Source organism: Lathyrus oleraceus, chromosome 1, assembly GCF_024323335.1.
Source record: "Lathyrus oleraceus cultivar Zhongwan6 chromosome 1, CAAS_Psat_ZW6_1.0, whole genome shotgun sequence".
Taxonomy (NCBI): Eukaryota; Viridiplantae; Streptophyta; class Magnoliopsida; order Fabales; family Fabaceae; genus Lathyrus; species Lathyrus oleraceus.
The window spans coordinates 248,878,923-248,895,569 of NC_066579.1; the positions used below are offsets into that span (position 1 = coordinate 248,878,923).

General features: G+C 42.1%; 1 protein-coding gene across 1 annotated transcript in view; it reads left to right on the forward strand.

Annotated features, from left to right (window-relative positions):
- The window catches only part of LOC127129633 (uncharacterized), a 29,848-nt gene extending 18,751 nt beyond the window's left edge, over nt 1–11,097 (forward strand). The window contains exons 2-3 of the mRNA XM_051058788.1: nt 6,954–7,017; nt 9,324–11,097. Of these exons, the coding sequence (XP_050914745.1) occupies nt 9,354–10,994 (1,641 nt within the window). The 5' untranslated portion in view covers nt 6,954–7,017; nt 9,324–9,353 and the 3' untranslated portion in view covers nt 10,995–11,097. The remainder of the gene's footprint in view (nt 1–6,953; nt 7,018–9,323) is intronic.
- The last annotated feature ends 5,550 nt before the right edge of the window (nt 11,098–16,647 follow it).

A 16,647-nucleotide genomic window follows, 5' to 3' on the forward strand; every position in this document is an offset into this window, starting at 1 on the left:
CATCTACTACCTCGCCTATTTCCATTAAGGATCAACGAGTGCTCATCTACCTTGCCTATTTCCAATCCAGGATCAACGAGTGCTACATCTATCTCACCTGTTTCCAATTAGGATCAATGAGTGCTACATCTACCTTAGCTATTTCCAATTAAGGATCAATGAGTGCTCATGTGAACCCACAGTTTCACCACTTCCACAATGAAGTCGACCATGCTATGAATGAATGCACACATACCAACACATATGCAATTAAGATCATCTCTACCATCTTAACATTCCACATATCACCATAACTCAACTCTATGAATTATCCACCAATGGTACATATACACATTCATAACAACATATCATCTACAATTACATATACACATTCATAACAATATATCATTCACAATCCACCAATGGTACATATACACATTCATAACAATATATCATTCACAATCCACCAATGGTACATATACACATTCATAACAACATATCATCCACAAATCCACCAATGACACATATACACATTCATAACAATATATCATTCATAATTATGCATCCCACCATTCATCATGCAATAACCAATTCATATTACCACAAGAATAATATCAACAAATAACAACAACTTATCAACATCTTAACATCATCGACATAACAACATAATTATCACGCAATCATATTACAACAATGCAACGATTCATCAACCAAACGTATAACCCAATATATTTATCAATACAGTAGGCATGTGAATATTATTAAAACATATTAACAATCAATACCATATTTTAGGTATGAGCATTAGCTTTCTAACGCTTCAAACGCCACCAAAATTGGACTTACGAGTTAAAAGTTATGATCAAAACCGTGCACGAAGGCATTACTAAAAGTTGTTGTTTATTAAATTTTCCAACATAATTTTCATCTTCTTCAACCCCCAGATTGTCCATAAAATAATCTCTAAAATTATTTTATTCCTGAAACAAAGTTATAACCCTCTGTTTCAGCTATCTAACGCTTCGAACGGCACTCGATTTGGACTTACGGATCAGAAGTTATGACCAAAACGATTTCGACAATAAAACATAAAAACAGGCCGCGAGTGTGACGGACAACATGGAGAATTTTCCACGGTTTTCATCGTTGGAGGACTTTCGGACCTCCGATTTCAATTCCGTAAAAAGCCAAACGTTAAGAAAATTATAACTCATACCATACTCCAATTATATAACGTTAATTTGCAGTTTTAACACAATCAATCACCACAATCAAGCATAATCATCAAAACCTAACAATCCTAAATCATGCAAATTAGGGATTTTAACCTAAACATACATCTACTCATTGACCCAATCATACTAACCCATAATAATAAGGATTCCCTCCTCACCTCTTCAATTTGATGGAAACCCTATCTCTTCTCTTTACTTTTCCTCTCCTCTTTCTCTATTGTCTTCAATGTTCAAATGAATTCTAATTCTCACTCTCCTCACCTCTTACTATTTATATTAGTATTCTAGTTGGGCTTAAATCATTATATCCATCTAATTTAATTACTAGGCCCAATAAAACCTAATATTTAAATATCTCTTGTTTAAATTTAAATAAATTAAACCACTCACTATGCACACCAAGTTAGTTAATTCGATTATTTAATTATATCAACTAAATAATTAATTAACACACCAAATTAATTAATATACTCGATCATTATACTACCTAACAACCGATTAATTACTTAACACTCCAAATACTTAAATATAATAAGAATAATAATATAAGAATTAATTACTAACATTGGGCTGTTACAGCTAGCACTGAGATTGAAGGAATCCGTTTGTGTGGGCTGAGTAGAGGCGTTGTCATCGTTCAACATTCGTGATCGCTCCGTAGATGTGCATCAAAGGTTATAATCGCCACAAGAGGTAACGATTCTATCACTGATCATGCCCATTCGTAAGGATCACTAAAGGAGAAATTTTAAATTCCGCTGCATTTTGGATCGCTCTTCTCCTTACGAAACCATGCATCTGATAGTTGTTCGTTTTCTGTATTTTCTGTATTAATACGATTAAAAGACAAAATGAATCAAAGAATAAACGAGTAATTAAATTTGGCATCATGTGTGTACGATTTGGATGATTGATGTTGACTATGCTTTGGTATCCGATATTAGTATGGTGAAGCAGCGATACATCAGTCGTCCATAGGTTATGCAATTGAGATCGATCAAGTTATATATATGATATAAGTAATCTTGATGCAAAATACAATATATATGATATACTGTTTCTGTTTCGTTCATTCAAACACTTAATGGTTATTTTCCTTTGGGCGATCAATGGTCGTTTGCTTCTTGATCCAACATTAGTATGGTGAAGCAATAATGTGTTGATCAATCATACTGAATCAACAATCGAGGTGTGTTTGACGGTCTGAAATTGGTGCATTAGGGTTAATGACGGCACAAGGGTTGTGTTGTCAAAGAGTTATGCGATTAGGGTTGTGATTGCGCAAGAGTTGTGCTTTAAAGTATCAAGTATTGATGCGAAAAACGACGTCGATATCAAACGAATTGTTCATTAAAAATTTCGACCAGGGGCGCTGCCCCCTTGACCCCCGTCCGCTGATCGGTCAGCGGAACCCCCGTCCGCTGATCGGTCAGCGGAACCCCCGTCCCGCTGACCGGGCAGCGGACCCCTCGCTAACTCTGTGTAGTGTGATCGGTCGCCGAAATTTAATTTGGTTTTAATTAATTAAAAGAATTAAAATTAATAATAATAATGTGTTTATTATTATTGTCTTGTGGTGATCGATTATGGCCTTAATTTTTCTTTATTTTATTTTGGGTTTTTTAAAATACGACCTGCGTGTCGTGCCTCTCTTTTAATCTCTTAATGTAACTTCTTTTCTCATCTCACTCCCTCGTACGTAAAACGAGTTTCTTTTATGTAATGTAATGTTATGAAGAAAGAGAAGAATTCAATATCAAAGGAGGACAACCTTGAAGATCTTGCTTGGAGAAGTTTAGATCGTTATTAGGTTAGCTTAGGTTCTCTCATTGGCTTGGGAGAACAATTGCGCTAGGGGTCATAACTATTTCATTATGTATGTTGATGCATGTGAATGTGTGTTGATGCATGTGAGAGACGGTTTATATGATAAATAAGCCGGTGAGATCAGAATAATTGCAAATTCCCTCAAATTAAATATTAAGTTTACGCTTTCCAAGTTTTAGCAATCATCAAGACTAGTATCAAATAATGTAGGTTTCGCCTACGCGAGGTGCATGTTCTATATTATTAAGGTGCGATGGGATAATTGTAATATCCAATTGCTAAAACAATGGGTCAAACTTAACTAAACAAATTATAATAAGATTATATATGTTTAGAAGCAAGAGTTGGAAACAAGACAGGCGCCCGGAGAGATCTGCTCATCTCCTGCCTACGTACCTCATCTGGTATGAGGATCAGGGCGACGTAGTTCCCCTACGGAGGGACACAGGACTAGCCTAACCAGATAACAGAGGGAGACACAACTAGGGAGACTACGACTCGAGCCTAGATGTTATCATGCAAAATCATCCCTAAGTTAAGGTTTCTAGCTAACTTGTGTAGCACCTCAAATTTGCACCTATCATTGTACATACATTCTCATATTAGGTCATAGCATAACATGGTCCCATGCATAGCATTGCATTGTCCCATTTGCCTCAAGTACAAGCCAATCAAGAAATTAGGTCAAACTGGTCAGGAGATCAGTCAGTCAAGCAAGCAAGCACAATTCTCAAGGAGCCAAGGCCCTAGGGTTGGTCCAACATGTTCACATGACTTGGGGATCCATTCGAAGTGTTTAGGTCGAGGATTGGATGTTCAGAAGTCATCAGTCAATGCACAATCAGTCAGAAACCCTAAAAAGTCAAACTTGGTCAACTGTGTCTGATTTTATGGTTTTGATGGTTGGATTTGGTTTGAGAGGTCTCATTCATGTCCATATAGTCTTCATATATCATGTCAGACACCATCATGGAAGAATTTGAAGCCAGATCAGAAATTTCCAAAAATAGAAATTGGACCTGTAATTGAAACCTGCCAAAAATGGAAAGTCTTGATCCTCAAACTTACATAATGATACAAGCTTCAAATGAATTTTTGCCCAACATGAAAGTTGAAGATCTTGTTCTCCCATTTCCAAAAAGTCCAAGAACACTCAATTCCCATGTATGGTTGGCAAGTTATGATCAAATCATTTTCAGAAATTCTTGAACTTCAAAAGGCCATATCTCTCAAACCATTTGGCCAATTTGGGTGGGGTTTTTTCCTACAAGTCACATTTGATCCCCTCTTTCCAAAAATGTAACCATCATGCATCAAAACATTACCAATCAAAATGGCATTTTTGGACTTGCTTGAATTAATTTTAAGTGTGGTACAAAAGTGAATTTGTGAGATAATCATTTCTAACCAATTCTACCTATCAAACATGTTCTGAAAATGCATTTGTGACATGAACCAAGTCATTTTTGTGCAGTACATGTAGCCATCATCTACTTGCTTGAAAATTGGCCAAAAGTACACTTTTTTACCAACTCTATCCCACATTTTCATGGACCTTGGTTCAGTACCACAAAACAGCAGACATATAATACATTTTTCTGTCAAAAAAAACCCTAGCAGCTGCCTCCAAAACACAGATTTCATCACTCTCTCTCTCAAATTCCATCTTGCTTGCATTTTCCAAAATCAGTCAAAAAGCTCCAAAGAACTCGAGCAAGCCATTGTTTATTCACCATCCAAGCATCATTGTGGACACTTTGCAACCATATTTCCCCAACTGAAAGCTCCTTTCCTAGCACTGTTTTCAAAGAGCTCAGCCATGGCAGATTGATATTCTAGCAAGAACAAGCTACATTGAGCCAAGATTACTTCACCATTCAACTTGTGAAGGCTAAGTTTTCCTCTGTTCGAGCTTATACAAGCCAGAAAACACCCGAATCTTCATCTGCCTTGCAGATTTGGTTAGTATTCGATTCTCTCTATTTCCAAAACTTTGCCATGCTTAGTGTAGGTCTTAGTACCCTGATCATTATGAGCTTTGAATGGTAGAATTTGGTTAAATAATTAGCAAGAAATCTGGAAATGAAGATTGATGTTCATATGCTTTTTTGCTCGATTCTCTCTCAATAGCTTGTTACCATGAAAATAATGCTTGGAGTTGTCATGTGTATGGTCTGATGGTTCTATTGGTGTACTCATTGATCATTTCTGGGAATGTTTGTTCTTGAGCAAGTGTTAATGTTGAATGTTCTTTGGTTCGATTCATGATATATGTGATGTTTTGATGAAAATTGATGTTGGATTCTTACTTGCCATGCCATGCTGAACATTTCTGTGTAACCAATTTGGAATTCTGGGAAATTTCATGAAAACACGATTTGGGGATGAAGGTTGTTGCTTACTGTTCATGAACCCTAGGGTTTCTTCATAAGCCTTGCCCAGAATTGTTGTTGTGAACGTGCGCATGGCACTGTACGCCATGCTGACCAATGAGAATATTTCATTCTCGCGACCAAAACGTGGTCGTTTTGTTAAGTGACCTCCTAAATTACACAATTGCCATTCTCGGTCTTAATATTTCCAATTAATTCATTTTAATTTCACATATTATTTCACTTTGATCATCAATTTTGCAAAATTCATAACTTGTTCATTTTAATTCCAAATCCAGTGGGAATTTTTGCATCATATTCACATAAATGCCTACTCTTTTGTCATGATTTTTAATGAATTTTCTGATCATTGGATTTTAAATGGTATTAAGGTTTGTGACATGTATGCATATTTTGTACACTTTGCCAAAACATTTGTGAAATGATGTTGCTTTATCCAATGGCTCCCAAATTTTTTGTGCTTAAACTAGACACACTCATGGTGATTTTGGTGTAGAGTTTGTGAATTTATCATTGCTGGTTTGTGAGTTATGATTTTTTGAATTAGGGTGTGACAATTTGTGTCACACCATTGATGTCCAACTTCATGATTTTCATTACCATGCTTCTTGAACTCAAATTGGTTTGAATTTTTGCATGAATGTACTCTTGGATGTCTAGTTTACATGTGAATTTTCTTGGATTTATTTGTGGTATTTCCTAATTGTTTGGGATTTTCTCCCCTGTTTGGTCTTATGTTGAATTTTTGTGACACATGTTCCCATTTCATTTGTGAAATTCTCATACTCTATTAGATGGACATGAAATTTTACATGAGATAACTAGACATCCTAATCTTTGACATGGTTTTAGTCCCATTCATTTATCATACACCATCTCTGATTTATGAATTTTTCAAGTTGATGCATGTTTGGTTGACTTCTTTGAGCATGTTCAAAATTGCTTTGATTTTCTGATTTTCATTGACTGCCTTCCACTTGTCCAAATGGGATGAAATTTGATATGCATGTCATGTTATGGATTGTGATTGATCATGAATTATTTGATGATTTTTGGAATTGATTATGATTGGTTTTGAGTTAAGTCTTGCTGTTGACTCCTATGAGCTCTCATTTGCCATGCTTTGACTTCTTTTGCTTATGAAATGATGATGATGCATGATATGAACATGAAACCAATTGGGTTTGCTTCCTAAATGTTTGAATTTGATTTTTGATTGGACATTGCTTGCTGTTTTGACTTTCTCATTTATTTTTGACCCTAGGCTTGTCCTAGTGGTCCTGTGACTTATGTTTGAGCTTGTGTTTTCAGGTTGACCAACCAATGCTCCAAAGAGATCATTACAATTTGATTGAGTTCATTTGATTATCATGAGCTAACCTCTTTGTTTTGTAGGTTGCTTGGCTCATATGCCTTGAGCTTTGTGCTTTGCACATTTGCCTGCTTGTGTTGACTATTGATTCCTACTTCCTGTTGCTTTAACTTTTGAATTGTGTACTGATCTGTTTGACTATTTCAGGTACCATTAGTTGCTTAGTTCTTTGAACTTGCTTTGCTTTGCTTTAATAGCAACTTGCTTTGAGGTATAATCCCTTAATCTTCATGTAGTCTGGAAGACCTGGCCTGTTACTTGGCCAGGCAACTGTCTGAAGTCCTCCTTAAGAGGCAATGTTTGTGGATGTTTAATTTTGTCCTTGCATAGAGTCAAAGACCTCCTAAGTGAAGAGGCAATTGGCAGAACCCAAGGGATATGCAACCTATCCCCTGCTTTTCTGTGTGTCATCTGCTTTGCTCACACCACTGTGTTGATGCATTGCAGATACAAACCCAAGATCTTGTACAATTGTACAGTTGAGTCAGTTCTAAATGTGTAGAAGGGTTCCCACTTTCTGAACCCACACATTCTTGTCTTAAGCTCTCCCAGGCCAGGGATAAGAGCTGTGAAGTCTCATCTTCACTCACCCTTCATCTGCTTCACCTTAGCCCCCTCAATGGCAAGGTTAAGAGCAACATCTACCCAGTTCCAGAGGTTTGTTTGTTGAGGTTGATATGACCCCTCGACTAAAACCTAACCCTTGTTTGAGCCCCTTGCTTGTGTATAGTGTGTGCTACCTTTGCTTGTGTGTTTGTTTGACTGGCTTCCTGTGCAAGTTAGGGTTAGTTTAGACTTGCTTCCTGTGCAAGTTAGGTTTTGCTTGGCTTGCTTCCTGTGCAAGTTAAGTGTGTGTGTGGCTTGCTTCCTGTGCAAGTCATGACTAGGATAGGCTGGCTCCCTGTGCCAGTTAGCTAGAAACCTTAACTTAGGGTCGATTTTGCATGACAACATCTAGGCTCGAGTCGTAGTCTCCCTAGTGTTGTGTCTCCCTCTGTTATCTGGTTAGGCTAGTCCTTTATCCCTGCGTAGGGGAACTACGTCGCCCTGATCCTCATACCAGATGAGGTACGTAGGCAGGAGATGAGCTGATCTCTCCGGGCGCCTGTGTCTTTGTTTTGTCTTGTTGTGTGCTTGGAGTCCGACGTAAGTCCAGCGATTGGCAGTTGGTTTCCTGTGTGTGTTTGTTGGTTCGGATGCTGATGTAAGCCCAGTGATTGGCATTCAGGCTCCACGTTTGCCTTTGCCTGCGTTTGTTTGTGTGCGTGTCAGCCGAGCTACGAATGCTCTGATTCTCCTTCGTCCAAGGAAATACGTATGCATAGAATGCGATATCCTAGCGAGCATGTGTCGTTTCCCCAGTCTGAACTACTTCGACTCTGATGTCTATGCCTGATAGACTAAGTAGGCCCAGGATGCGACATCCTGCCGAGTCATTTTCAGTTTCAGTCTTGTTTGTTTCCTGTGTCTCTTTCAGCCAGTGTGTGTGAGTTTGAGCAGTGTTTAGCAACCATTTTCCTTTCTATTGTGCGTGGATCCCGTCGAGTACGACGGATGCGTAGGGGTGCTAATACCTTCCCTTCGCATAACCGACTCCCGAACCCATTCTCTTTGGTCGCGAGACCATGTCTTTTCCAGGTTTACTCTGAGCGTTTCCTTTCCCTCTTTTGGGATAAATAACGCACGGTGGCGGCTCTGTTGTTTTTGTTTTCCCGCCGGTTTTTCGCGTGATGCGACAGCTGGCGACTCTGCTGGGGATATAGAGAAGTTGACCTATGCTGGTCCATCTTCCCTGAGCGAGTCTCTCCTAGCGCTCTCTAGGTTAGGGCTTTGGTTGTTATTTGCTGTTATTTATTGCATTCATTTATTTATTGTTTGCATTCATGTTTGCATTAATGTTTGCATTCATATTCATCTGTTCACCTGGCTGGTTGTCTGTTTCTCTCTGTTGGGGTGGGAGTTACATGAGGTAAAAGGCCCAATACCCAGGCTATGAGTGAAATCTAGGATACTTAGGAATAGAGTGATTCATGGGAAGCGGGTGGTATTGCGCCACTTAGCGGAACATTGATATCACGAGCAGTTCAGACCCTGGTGGGATATTATCGTTACATACTTCGGGTGTGTATATGATGATGTTCTGCGAAAGGTTATTTATGCTGCGTTTCTCTCGACCTTACCCTGGCCTAGATGACACCCGTGAGTGGGGAGGGAATGATCATTATTACAGGTACAGTTGGTGACTTGTGATCCTGTTGGTGACTATTGGTTCAGAAGTTTGGGGTCTCAGATGACTTTGGGTTTCAGATAAATTTGTGGTTCCGAGTTCAAGCCGAAGCTTTGATCCTGTGTTCTGAGAGACACAGCCAACCAGTCGTGTCTGCATCATTTGCATCATAGCATATTTATTTTTCAAAAGAAACGCAATAAAAAAAAGATACAAAAAAAAAAGAAGGAAAAAAAGGGGAGAAAAAGAAAAGAAAAAAAACTAATCCCTGCATGCATATCATTTCTCAGGTACATTCTAGAGCTTGTTCACTGATAGAGATGGCAACAGTCCCAGAGTTGAAGCGGAAGACTTGTTCCTACAGCTTTCACCGTGAACCTTTGACGTCTCTGATTGAGTTGAGCAACCTTATGACCAGTGGTAACCAGAAGGGGTTTGTTGACCAGTATGGAGATATTCTGACACTGTTGAAGATGGTAGTCGATCCGGTGCCGTTGCAGACTCTTCTACAGTTCTACGACCCAGAGCTTCATTGTTTCACCTTTCAAGATTATCAGTTGGCGCCTACTCTTGAGGAGTACTCCATTCTACTGAGTGTCCCGGTCCGGTATCAGGTTCCTTTCTTGGATGTGCCCAAGGAGGTTGATTTCAGAGTTGTTGCCAGAGCTCTCCATTTGGGTATCAAGGAAGTCAGCGATAGTTGGAAGTCCAGTGGGGATGTTGTAGGTTTGCCTTTGAAGTTTCTGTTGAGGGTAGCTAGAGAAGAAGCAGAGAAGGGAAGTTGGGAAGCCTTTCATGCTCAGTTGGCCGTCATGATATATGGGATCGTCCTGTTTCCGAGTATGCCCAATTTTGTTGACTATGCTGCAGTCAGTATTTTCATTGGAGGAAATCCAGTTCCTACTCTGTTAGCAGACACTTACTATGCTATTCACAGTAGGCATGGTAAGGGTGGGGCTATCAGGTGTTGTCTCCCGCTTTTGCTCAGATGGTTCTTGTCTCTTCTGCCAGTCAGTGGACCTTTTGTGGATGCTCAGAGCACGCATAAGTGGACTCAGAGGGTTATGTCTCTTACCTCCTATGATATCAGGTGGCAATCTTACCGGAGGGATGTGCGTAACGTCATTATGAGCTGTGGAGGATTCCGTAATGTGCCACTCGTAGGGACTAGGGGTTGCATCAATTACAACCCGGTTCTTTCTCTTCGCCAGTTGGGGTTTGTGATGAAGGGAAGACCACTTGAGGCTGAGGTAGCTGAAAGTGTGTATTTTGAGAAGCAGAGTGACCCGGCTAGATTGGAGCAGATAGGAAGAGCTTGGAAGTCTATTGGTATGAAGGATGGATCTATCTTAGGGAAGAAGTTTGCCGTTGCTATGCCCGATTACACTGATTGGGTCAAGGAGAGAGTAGAAACTTTGTTGTTACCCTACGATAGGATGGAGCCGTTGCAGGAGCAACCACCTTTGATCCTTGCTGAGAGTGTGCCTGCGGAGCACTACAAGCAAGCCTTGATGGAGAATCGCCGTTTGAGAGAGAAGGAGCAAGATACCCAGATGGAGCTGTACAAGGCCAAAGCTGATAGGTTGAATTTAGCTCATCAACTCAGAGGGGTGCGAGAAGAGGATGCTAGCAGACTGAGAAGCAAGAAGAGATCCTACGAGGAGGTGGAGAGCATGTTAGATGCAGAACACCGGGAGTGCTTGAGGCTGCAGAGAGCTGAGGCCAGCTATCAGAAGAAGATCAGAGACTTGGAGAAGCAACTCAGAGATAAAGACATCCAGTTGAAGAAGGAAGTAGACTTGAGACAGGCATCAGAGAACCACCTTGGAGGAGAAGTGGTAGAGCTTAGACGACAACTGAAGGAGAAGATCACTTTTTTGCCAGAATGTTCAGAATGTGACCTGTTGATAGACCAGTGTCAGTACTTGAAGACTCTCATTCCGGGAGGCCGTTTGTCTTAGCTTGTATCTTTGATATGTATGTTGGGAATCACCTCCAGGCTTGTTGGATGGGATTCATTGTTGTACTCCGATTGTTTGGATTTTCTTTGTCGACTTTGTTGTATGATCCTGTTACTCATATAGATGAGGTTGTTGGTTTCACCTTGTACTCATCACTCTTGTGTATGTTGTTTCTGTGCTTCTATGTTGTTCTTGCTGCAGGTTGCCATCTTTTGAGGATGACTCAGGCTCTTTGAATGCCTGAGGAATGAACATATCATGTGCATCATACGCATCATTAGCACCATACTCATATCATTTTGCATAACAGGTGTTCTTGGTCGTGACTTCTCACTCTTGGTTCCTGTTCAGGCAGGATAGCTGATCAACGTCCGCACCGCTACTCAACAAGACTGAATCAACAGAGAGGTATGGATCAAGTTCAAGCAGAGTTGGCTGAGATGAAGGCTAACATGGCCCAGTTTATGAATATGATGCAAGGGGTTGCACAAGGTCAAGAAGAACTTCGAGCCATGGTTCAGAGACAAGAGGCTGCAATTCCACCGGTCAACCATGCTCCGCCAGAGGGAGGCCCGGTCAATGATAACAATGTTGCTGCTGCTGTACCCATCAACAACTATGCTGTAGGTGATGAGTTGGGGGGTATTCGAATCAACGGTCAACCTATTGCTCCAGATGCCGCTAATGCCAGAGCAGTCCGTGCCCCGGCCCGTAATCCTGCTCCGATTGTTGACAGACAAGAGGATATGTTTTCTCTGCTCAGTGAAGACGAAGACGTTCTGGGAAGGGTTAATGAGAGGGATCGTAAAGTTGATGCCCTTGCTGAGAAGATTAGAGCTATGGAATGTCAGAATTCTCTCGGTTTTGATGTTACCAATATGGGGTTGGTGGAAGGTTTGAGAATCCCTTACAAGTTCAAAGCACCGTCCTTCGATAAATACAACGGTACTTCTTGCCCTCGCACCCATGTGCAGGCTTATTATCGAAAAATCTCTGCGTATACCGATGATGAAAAGATGTGGATGTATTTTTTCCAAGATAGTCTATCTGGGGCTTCTTTGGACTGGTACATGGAATTGAAGAGAGATTCTATCCGATGCTGGAGGGATCTGGGTGAGGCCTTTTTGAGGCAATACAAACATAACATGGACATGGCGCCTAGCCGGACTCAGCTGCAGAGTCTTTGTCAGAAATCCAATGAGAGCTTCAAGGAGTACGCCCAGAGGTGGCGTGAACTGGCTGCTAGAGTTCAACCCCCTATGCTGGAGAGGGAGTTGACAGATATGTTTATCGGTACTCTTCAGGTGTGTTTATGGACCGGATGGGGAGCTGCCCATTCGGTAGTTTTTCTGATGTTGTCATTTGTGGAGAGAGGACTGAGAGCTTGATTAAAACTGGGAAGATCCAAGATGCTGGTTCCTCTTCTTCTAAGAAGCCGTTTGCTGGGGCACCTCGTCGAAGAGAGGGTGAAACTAATGCTGTTCAACACCGCAGAGATCAGAACAGAATTGAATACCGTCAAGCTGCTGCAGTAACCATTCCGGCACCTCAACCTCGTCAACAACAACAACAAAGAGTTCAACAACCGCAACAACAACAACAACAGCAACGTCCGTATCAGCCCAGACAAAGGATGCCTGATCGACGTTTTGATTCGCTACCCATGTCGTACGCCGAACTGCTGCCCGAACTACTCAGGTTGGGGTTGGTTGAGTTGCGTACAATGGCTCCGCCTACAGTATTGCCTCCTGGGTACGACGCCAACGTCCGTTGTGACTTTCACTCTGGGGCACCAGGGCATCATACTGAGAAGTGTCGGGCTCTCCAGCACAAGGTCCAAGATTTGATCGATGCCAAGGCGATCAACTTCGCTCCAGTGCCTAACGTCGTAAACAACCCTATGCCTCAGCATGGTGGGCATAGAGTGAACAATATTGAGGGGAAAGAAGCTGAAGATCTGGTTGTTAATGTTGATGATGTTCAGACTTCTCTGCTAGTTGTGAAGGGCCGTCTGCTGAATGGGGGTGTCTACTCGGGCTGTGATGAGGATTGTTTGGGCTGTGCAGAATCTGAGAATGGTTGCGACCAGTTAAGGGCCGGTATCCAGGGTATGATGGATGAGGGTTGTTTGCAATTCAGTAGGGCTGTAAAAGATCGTGGAACAGTGTCAACTATCACCATTTACTTTAAACCGTCTGAAGAACGTGGACAAAGGGTCGTTAGTGCACCTGCAACAAATGGTACCCCAGTTACCATTTCCGTGCCTGTAACCATCAGTGCTCCAACTACTATCGCCGCGTCTGGAAGAAGGGCTGTTGAGAATAGTAGAGCCGTGCCGTGGAAGTATGATAATGCTTACCGCAGTAACAGAAGGGCTGAAAGTCAGACGAGACCAGTGAATCAAACTCCAGTGACAATTGGTTTACCGAATAGAGTTCCTGCAACTGTTGGTCCGGCTGTGGATAATGTAGGGGGTCCAGGAGGTTTTACCAGAAGCGGTCGTCTGTTCGCACCGCAGCCTTTGAGGGACAATAATGCTGAGGCTCTCGCCAAAGCAAAGGGTAAGCAAGCTGTGGTTGAGGAAGAACCTGTCCAGAAGGAAGCGCCCGAGGGGTCATTTGAGAAGGACGTGGAGGAGTTTATGAAGATAATCAAGAAGAGTGACTACAAGATTGTAGATCAGTTGAATCAAACTCCGTCCAAGATTTCTATACTTTCACTGTTGTTGTGCTCTGAGGCACACCGTAATGCCTTGCTGAAGATGTTGAATCTGGCTTACGTGCCTCAGGAGATTTCTGTCAATCAACTGGAGGGTGTGATGGCCAATGTGAGCACCAGGCATGGTGTAGGATTCACCAACCTGGACTTACCGCCTGAAGGGCGGAACCATAACAAAGCCTTGCACATCACCATGGAGTGCAAGGGGGCAGTGTTGTCTCACGTATTGGTAGACACCGGGTCGTCGCTGAATGTGTTGCCTAAGCAGATTCTGAAGAAGATTGATGTGGAAGGGTTTGTGCTTACTCCCAGTGACCTGATCGTTCGTGCTTTCGACGGATCCAAACGTTCTGTGTGTGGGGAAGTTACCTTGCCTGTGAAGATAGGTCCTGAGGTATTCGATATCATCTTCTATGTTATGGACATCCAGCCCGCCTATAGTTGTTTATTGGGGCGTCCATGGATTCATGCAGCAGGGGCAGTCTCGTCGACTCTCCATCAAAAGCTCAAGTATGTCTGGAACGGTCAGATTGTGACCGTGTGCGGTGAAGAAGAGATTCTGGTGAGTCATCTATCCTCGTTCAAATATGTTGAGGTGGATGGCGAGATCCACGAAACCTTATGCCAGGCGTTTGAGACTGTGGCTCTTGAGAAAGTGGCGTACGCTGAGCAGAGGAAGCCAGGTGCTTCAATTACTTCTTACAAGCAGGCTAAGGAGGTTGTTGATTCTGGCAAAGCTGAAGGCTGGGGCAAGATGGTGGATTTGCCTGTCAAAGAAGACAAATTTGGCGTTGGTTACGAGCCTCTCCAAGCAGAGCAGAATGGTCAAGCGGGTCCGAGTACCTTTACCAGCGCTGGGCTGATGAATCATGGCGACGTCTCTGCAACCGGTAGTGAAGACTGTGACAGTGATTGTGATCTGGACAACTGGGTTCGCCCGTGTGCACCAGGGGGGTCTATCAACAACTGGACGGCTGAAGAAGTGGTTCAAGTTACTCTTCTGACAGAGTAATTTTCTGTTGTTTTGTCATTTTGCATGAAAATCCTACGATCTGCCCAAGGCGTAGTGATTCATTGTAGGGCCTCATCATGTTTTAATGATTATCATTAATGAAGGACATTTTTTGAAATCAAACTTTGTGATCCCTGTCTTTCTATTTTTTGTTTTCATCCTTTTTCAAAAACAATAAAAATGGCAATGTTTTTGTTTTTTGTGACTTTATTGAACTCTTTTTCTAAAACAAAGCATTAAACATGCAGAAGCGATCTTATGGCATTCACTATGAACAGTTCTGTTATGGCTCAGTATGATTTCGACAATCCCATCTACCAAGCTGAAGAGGAGAGTGAGGAAGACTGTGAACTCCCTGCAGAATTGGTCAGATTGCTGAAGCAGGAGGAAAGGGTCATCCAACCTCATCAGGAGGAGTTGGAGGTTGTTAATTTGGGTACTGAGGACGCCAAAAGAGAAATCAAGATTGGGGCTGCTTTAGAGGACTCTGTCAAGAGGAGGCTGATTGAGATGCTGAGAGAATATGTGGAGATATTCGCCTGGTCATATCAAGATATGCCTGGGTTGGATACAGACATTGTGGTGCATCGATTACCTCTTAGAGAAGGATGTCCTTCGGTCAAGCAGAAGCTTCGTAGAACGAGTCCTGATATGGCAACTAAGATCAAGGAAGAGGTTCAGAAGCAGTGGGATGCAGGTTTTTTGGCTGTTACAAGTTATCCCCCATGGGTGGCCAACATCGTTCCTGTGCCGAAGAAGGATGGTAAAGTCAGAATGTGTGTCGATTACCGGGATTTGAATAGAGCGAGTCCGAAAGATGATTTCCCATTACCTCACATTGATGTATTGGTTGATAATACGGCTCAATCCTCGGTATTCTCTTTCATGGATGGTTTCTCTGGATATAATCAGATCAAGATGGCGCCAGAGGACATGGAAAAGACGACATTCATTACACCTTGGGGCACGTTCTGCTATAAGGTGATGCCATTTGGGCTAAAGAATGCTGGTGCTACCTATCAGAGGGCAATGACGACTCTTTTTCATGACATGATGCACAAAGAAATTGAAGTGTACGTAGATGATATGATTGCGAAGTCGCAGACAGAAGAGGAGCACCTGGTTAATTTGCAGAAGCTGTTTGACCGGTTGAGAAAGTTCAAGCTGAGGTTGAATCCGAACAAGTGTACGTTTGGGGTGAGATCAGGGAAGCTTTTAGGCTTCATTGTCAGTGAGAAAGGGATTGAGGTTGATCCAGCGAAAGTCAAAGCTATTCAAGAGATGCCTGAACCAAAAACGGAGAAGCAAGTCCGTGGGTTTTTAGGGAGATTGAACTACATTGCAAGGTTCATATCTCACCTAACTGCCACATGTGAACCAATTTTCAAACTGCTCAGAAAGAATCAGGCGATCAAGTGGAATGATGATTGTCAGAAAGCTTTTGACAAGATTAAAGAGTATTTACAGAAACCTCCAATCCTTATACCTCCAGTTCCAGGGAGACCTCTGATAATGTACCTGTCAGTGACTGAGAACTCGATGGGGTGTGTATTGGGACAGCATGACGAGTCTGGTCGAAAAGAGCATGCCATATACTACCTTAGCAAAAAGTTTACCGACTGTGAAACAAGATATTCACTGCTCGAGAAAACTTGCTGTGCTTTGGCCTGGGCTGCTCGCCGACTGAGGCAGTATATGTTGAACCATACTACCTTATTGATTTCTAAGATGGATCCAGTGAAGTACATCTTTGAGAAACCAGCTCTCACCGGACGCGTTGCTCGTTGGCAGATGATTCTAACAGAATATGATATTCAGTACACGTCACAAAAGGCCATCAAAGGTAGTATTCTGTCAGACTACCTCGCCGAGCAACCGATTGAAGATTATCAGCCTATGATGTTTGAATTCCCTGATGAAGAC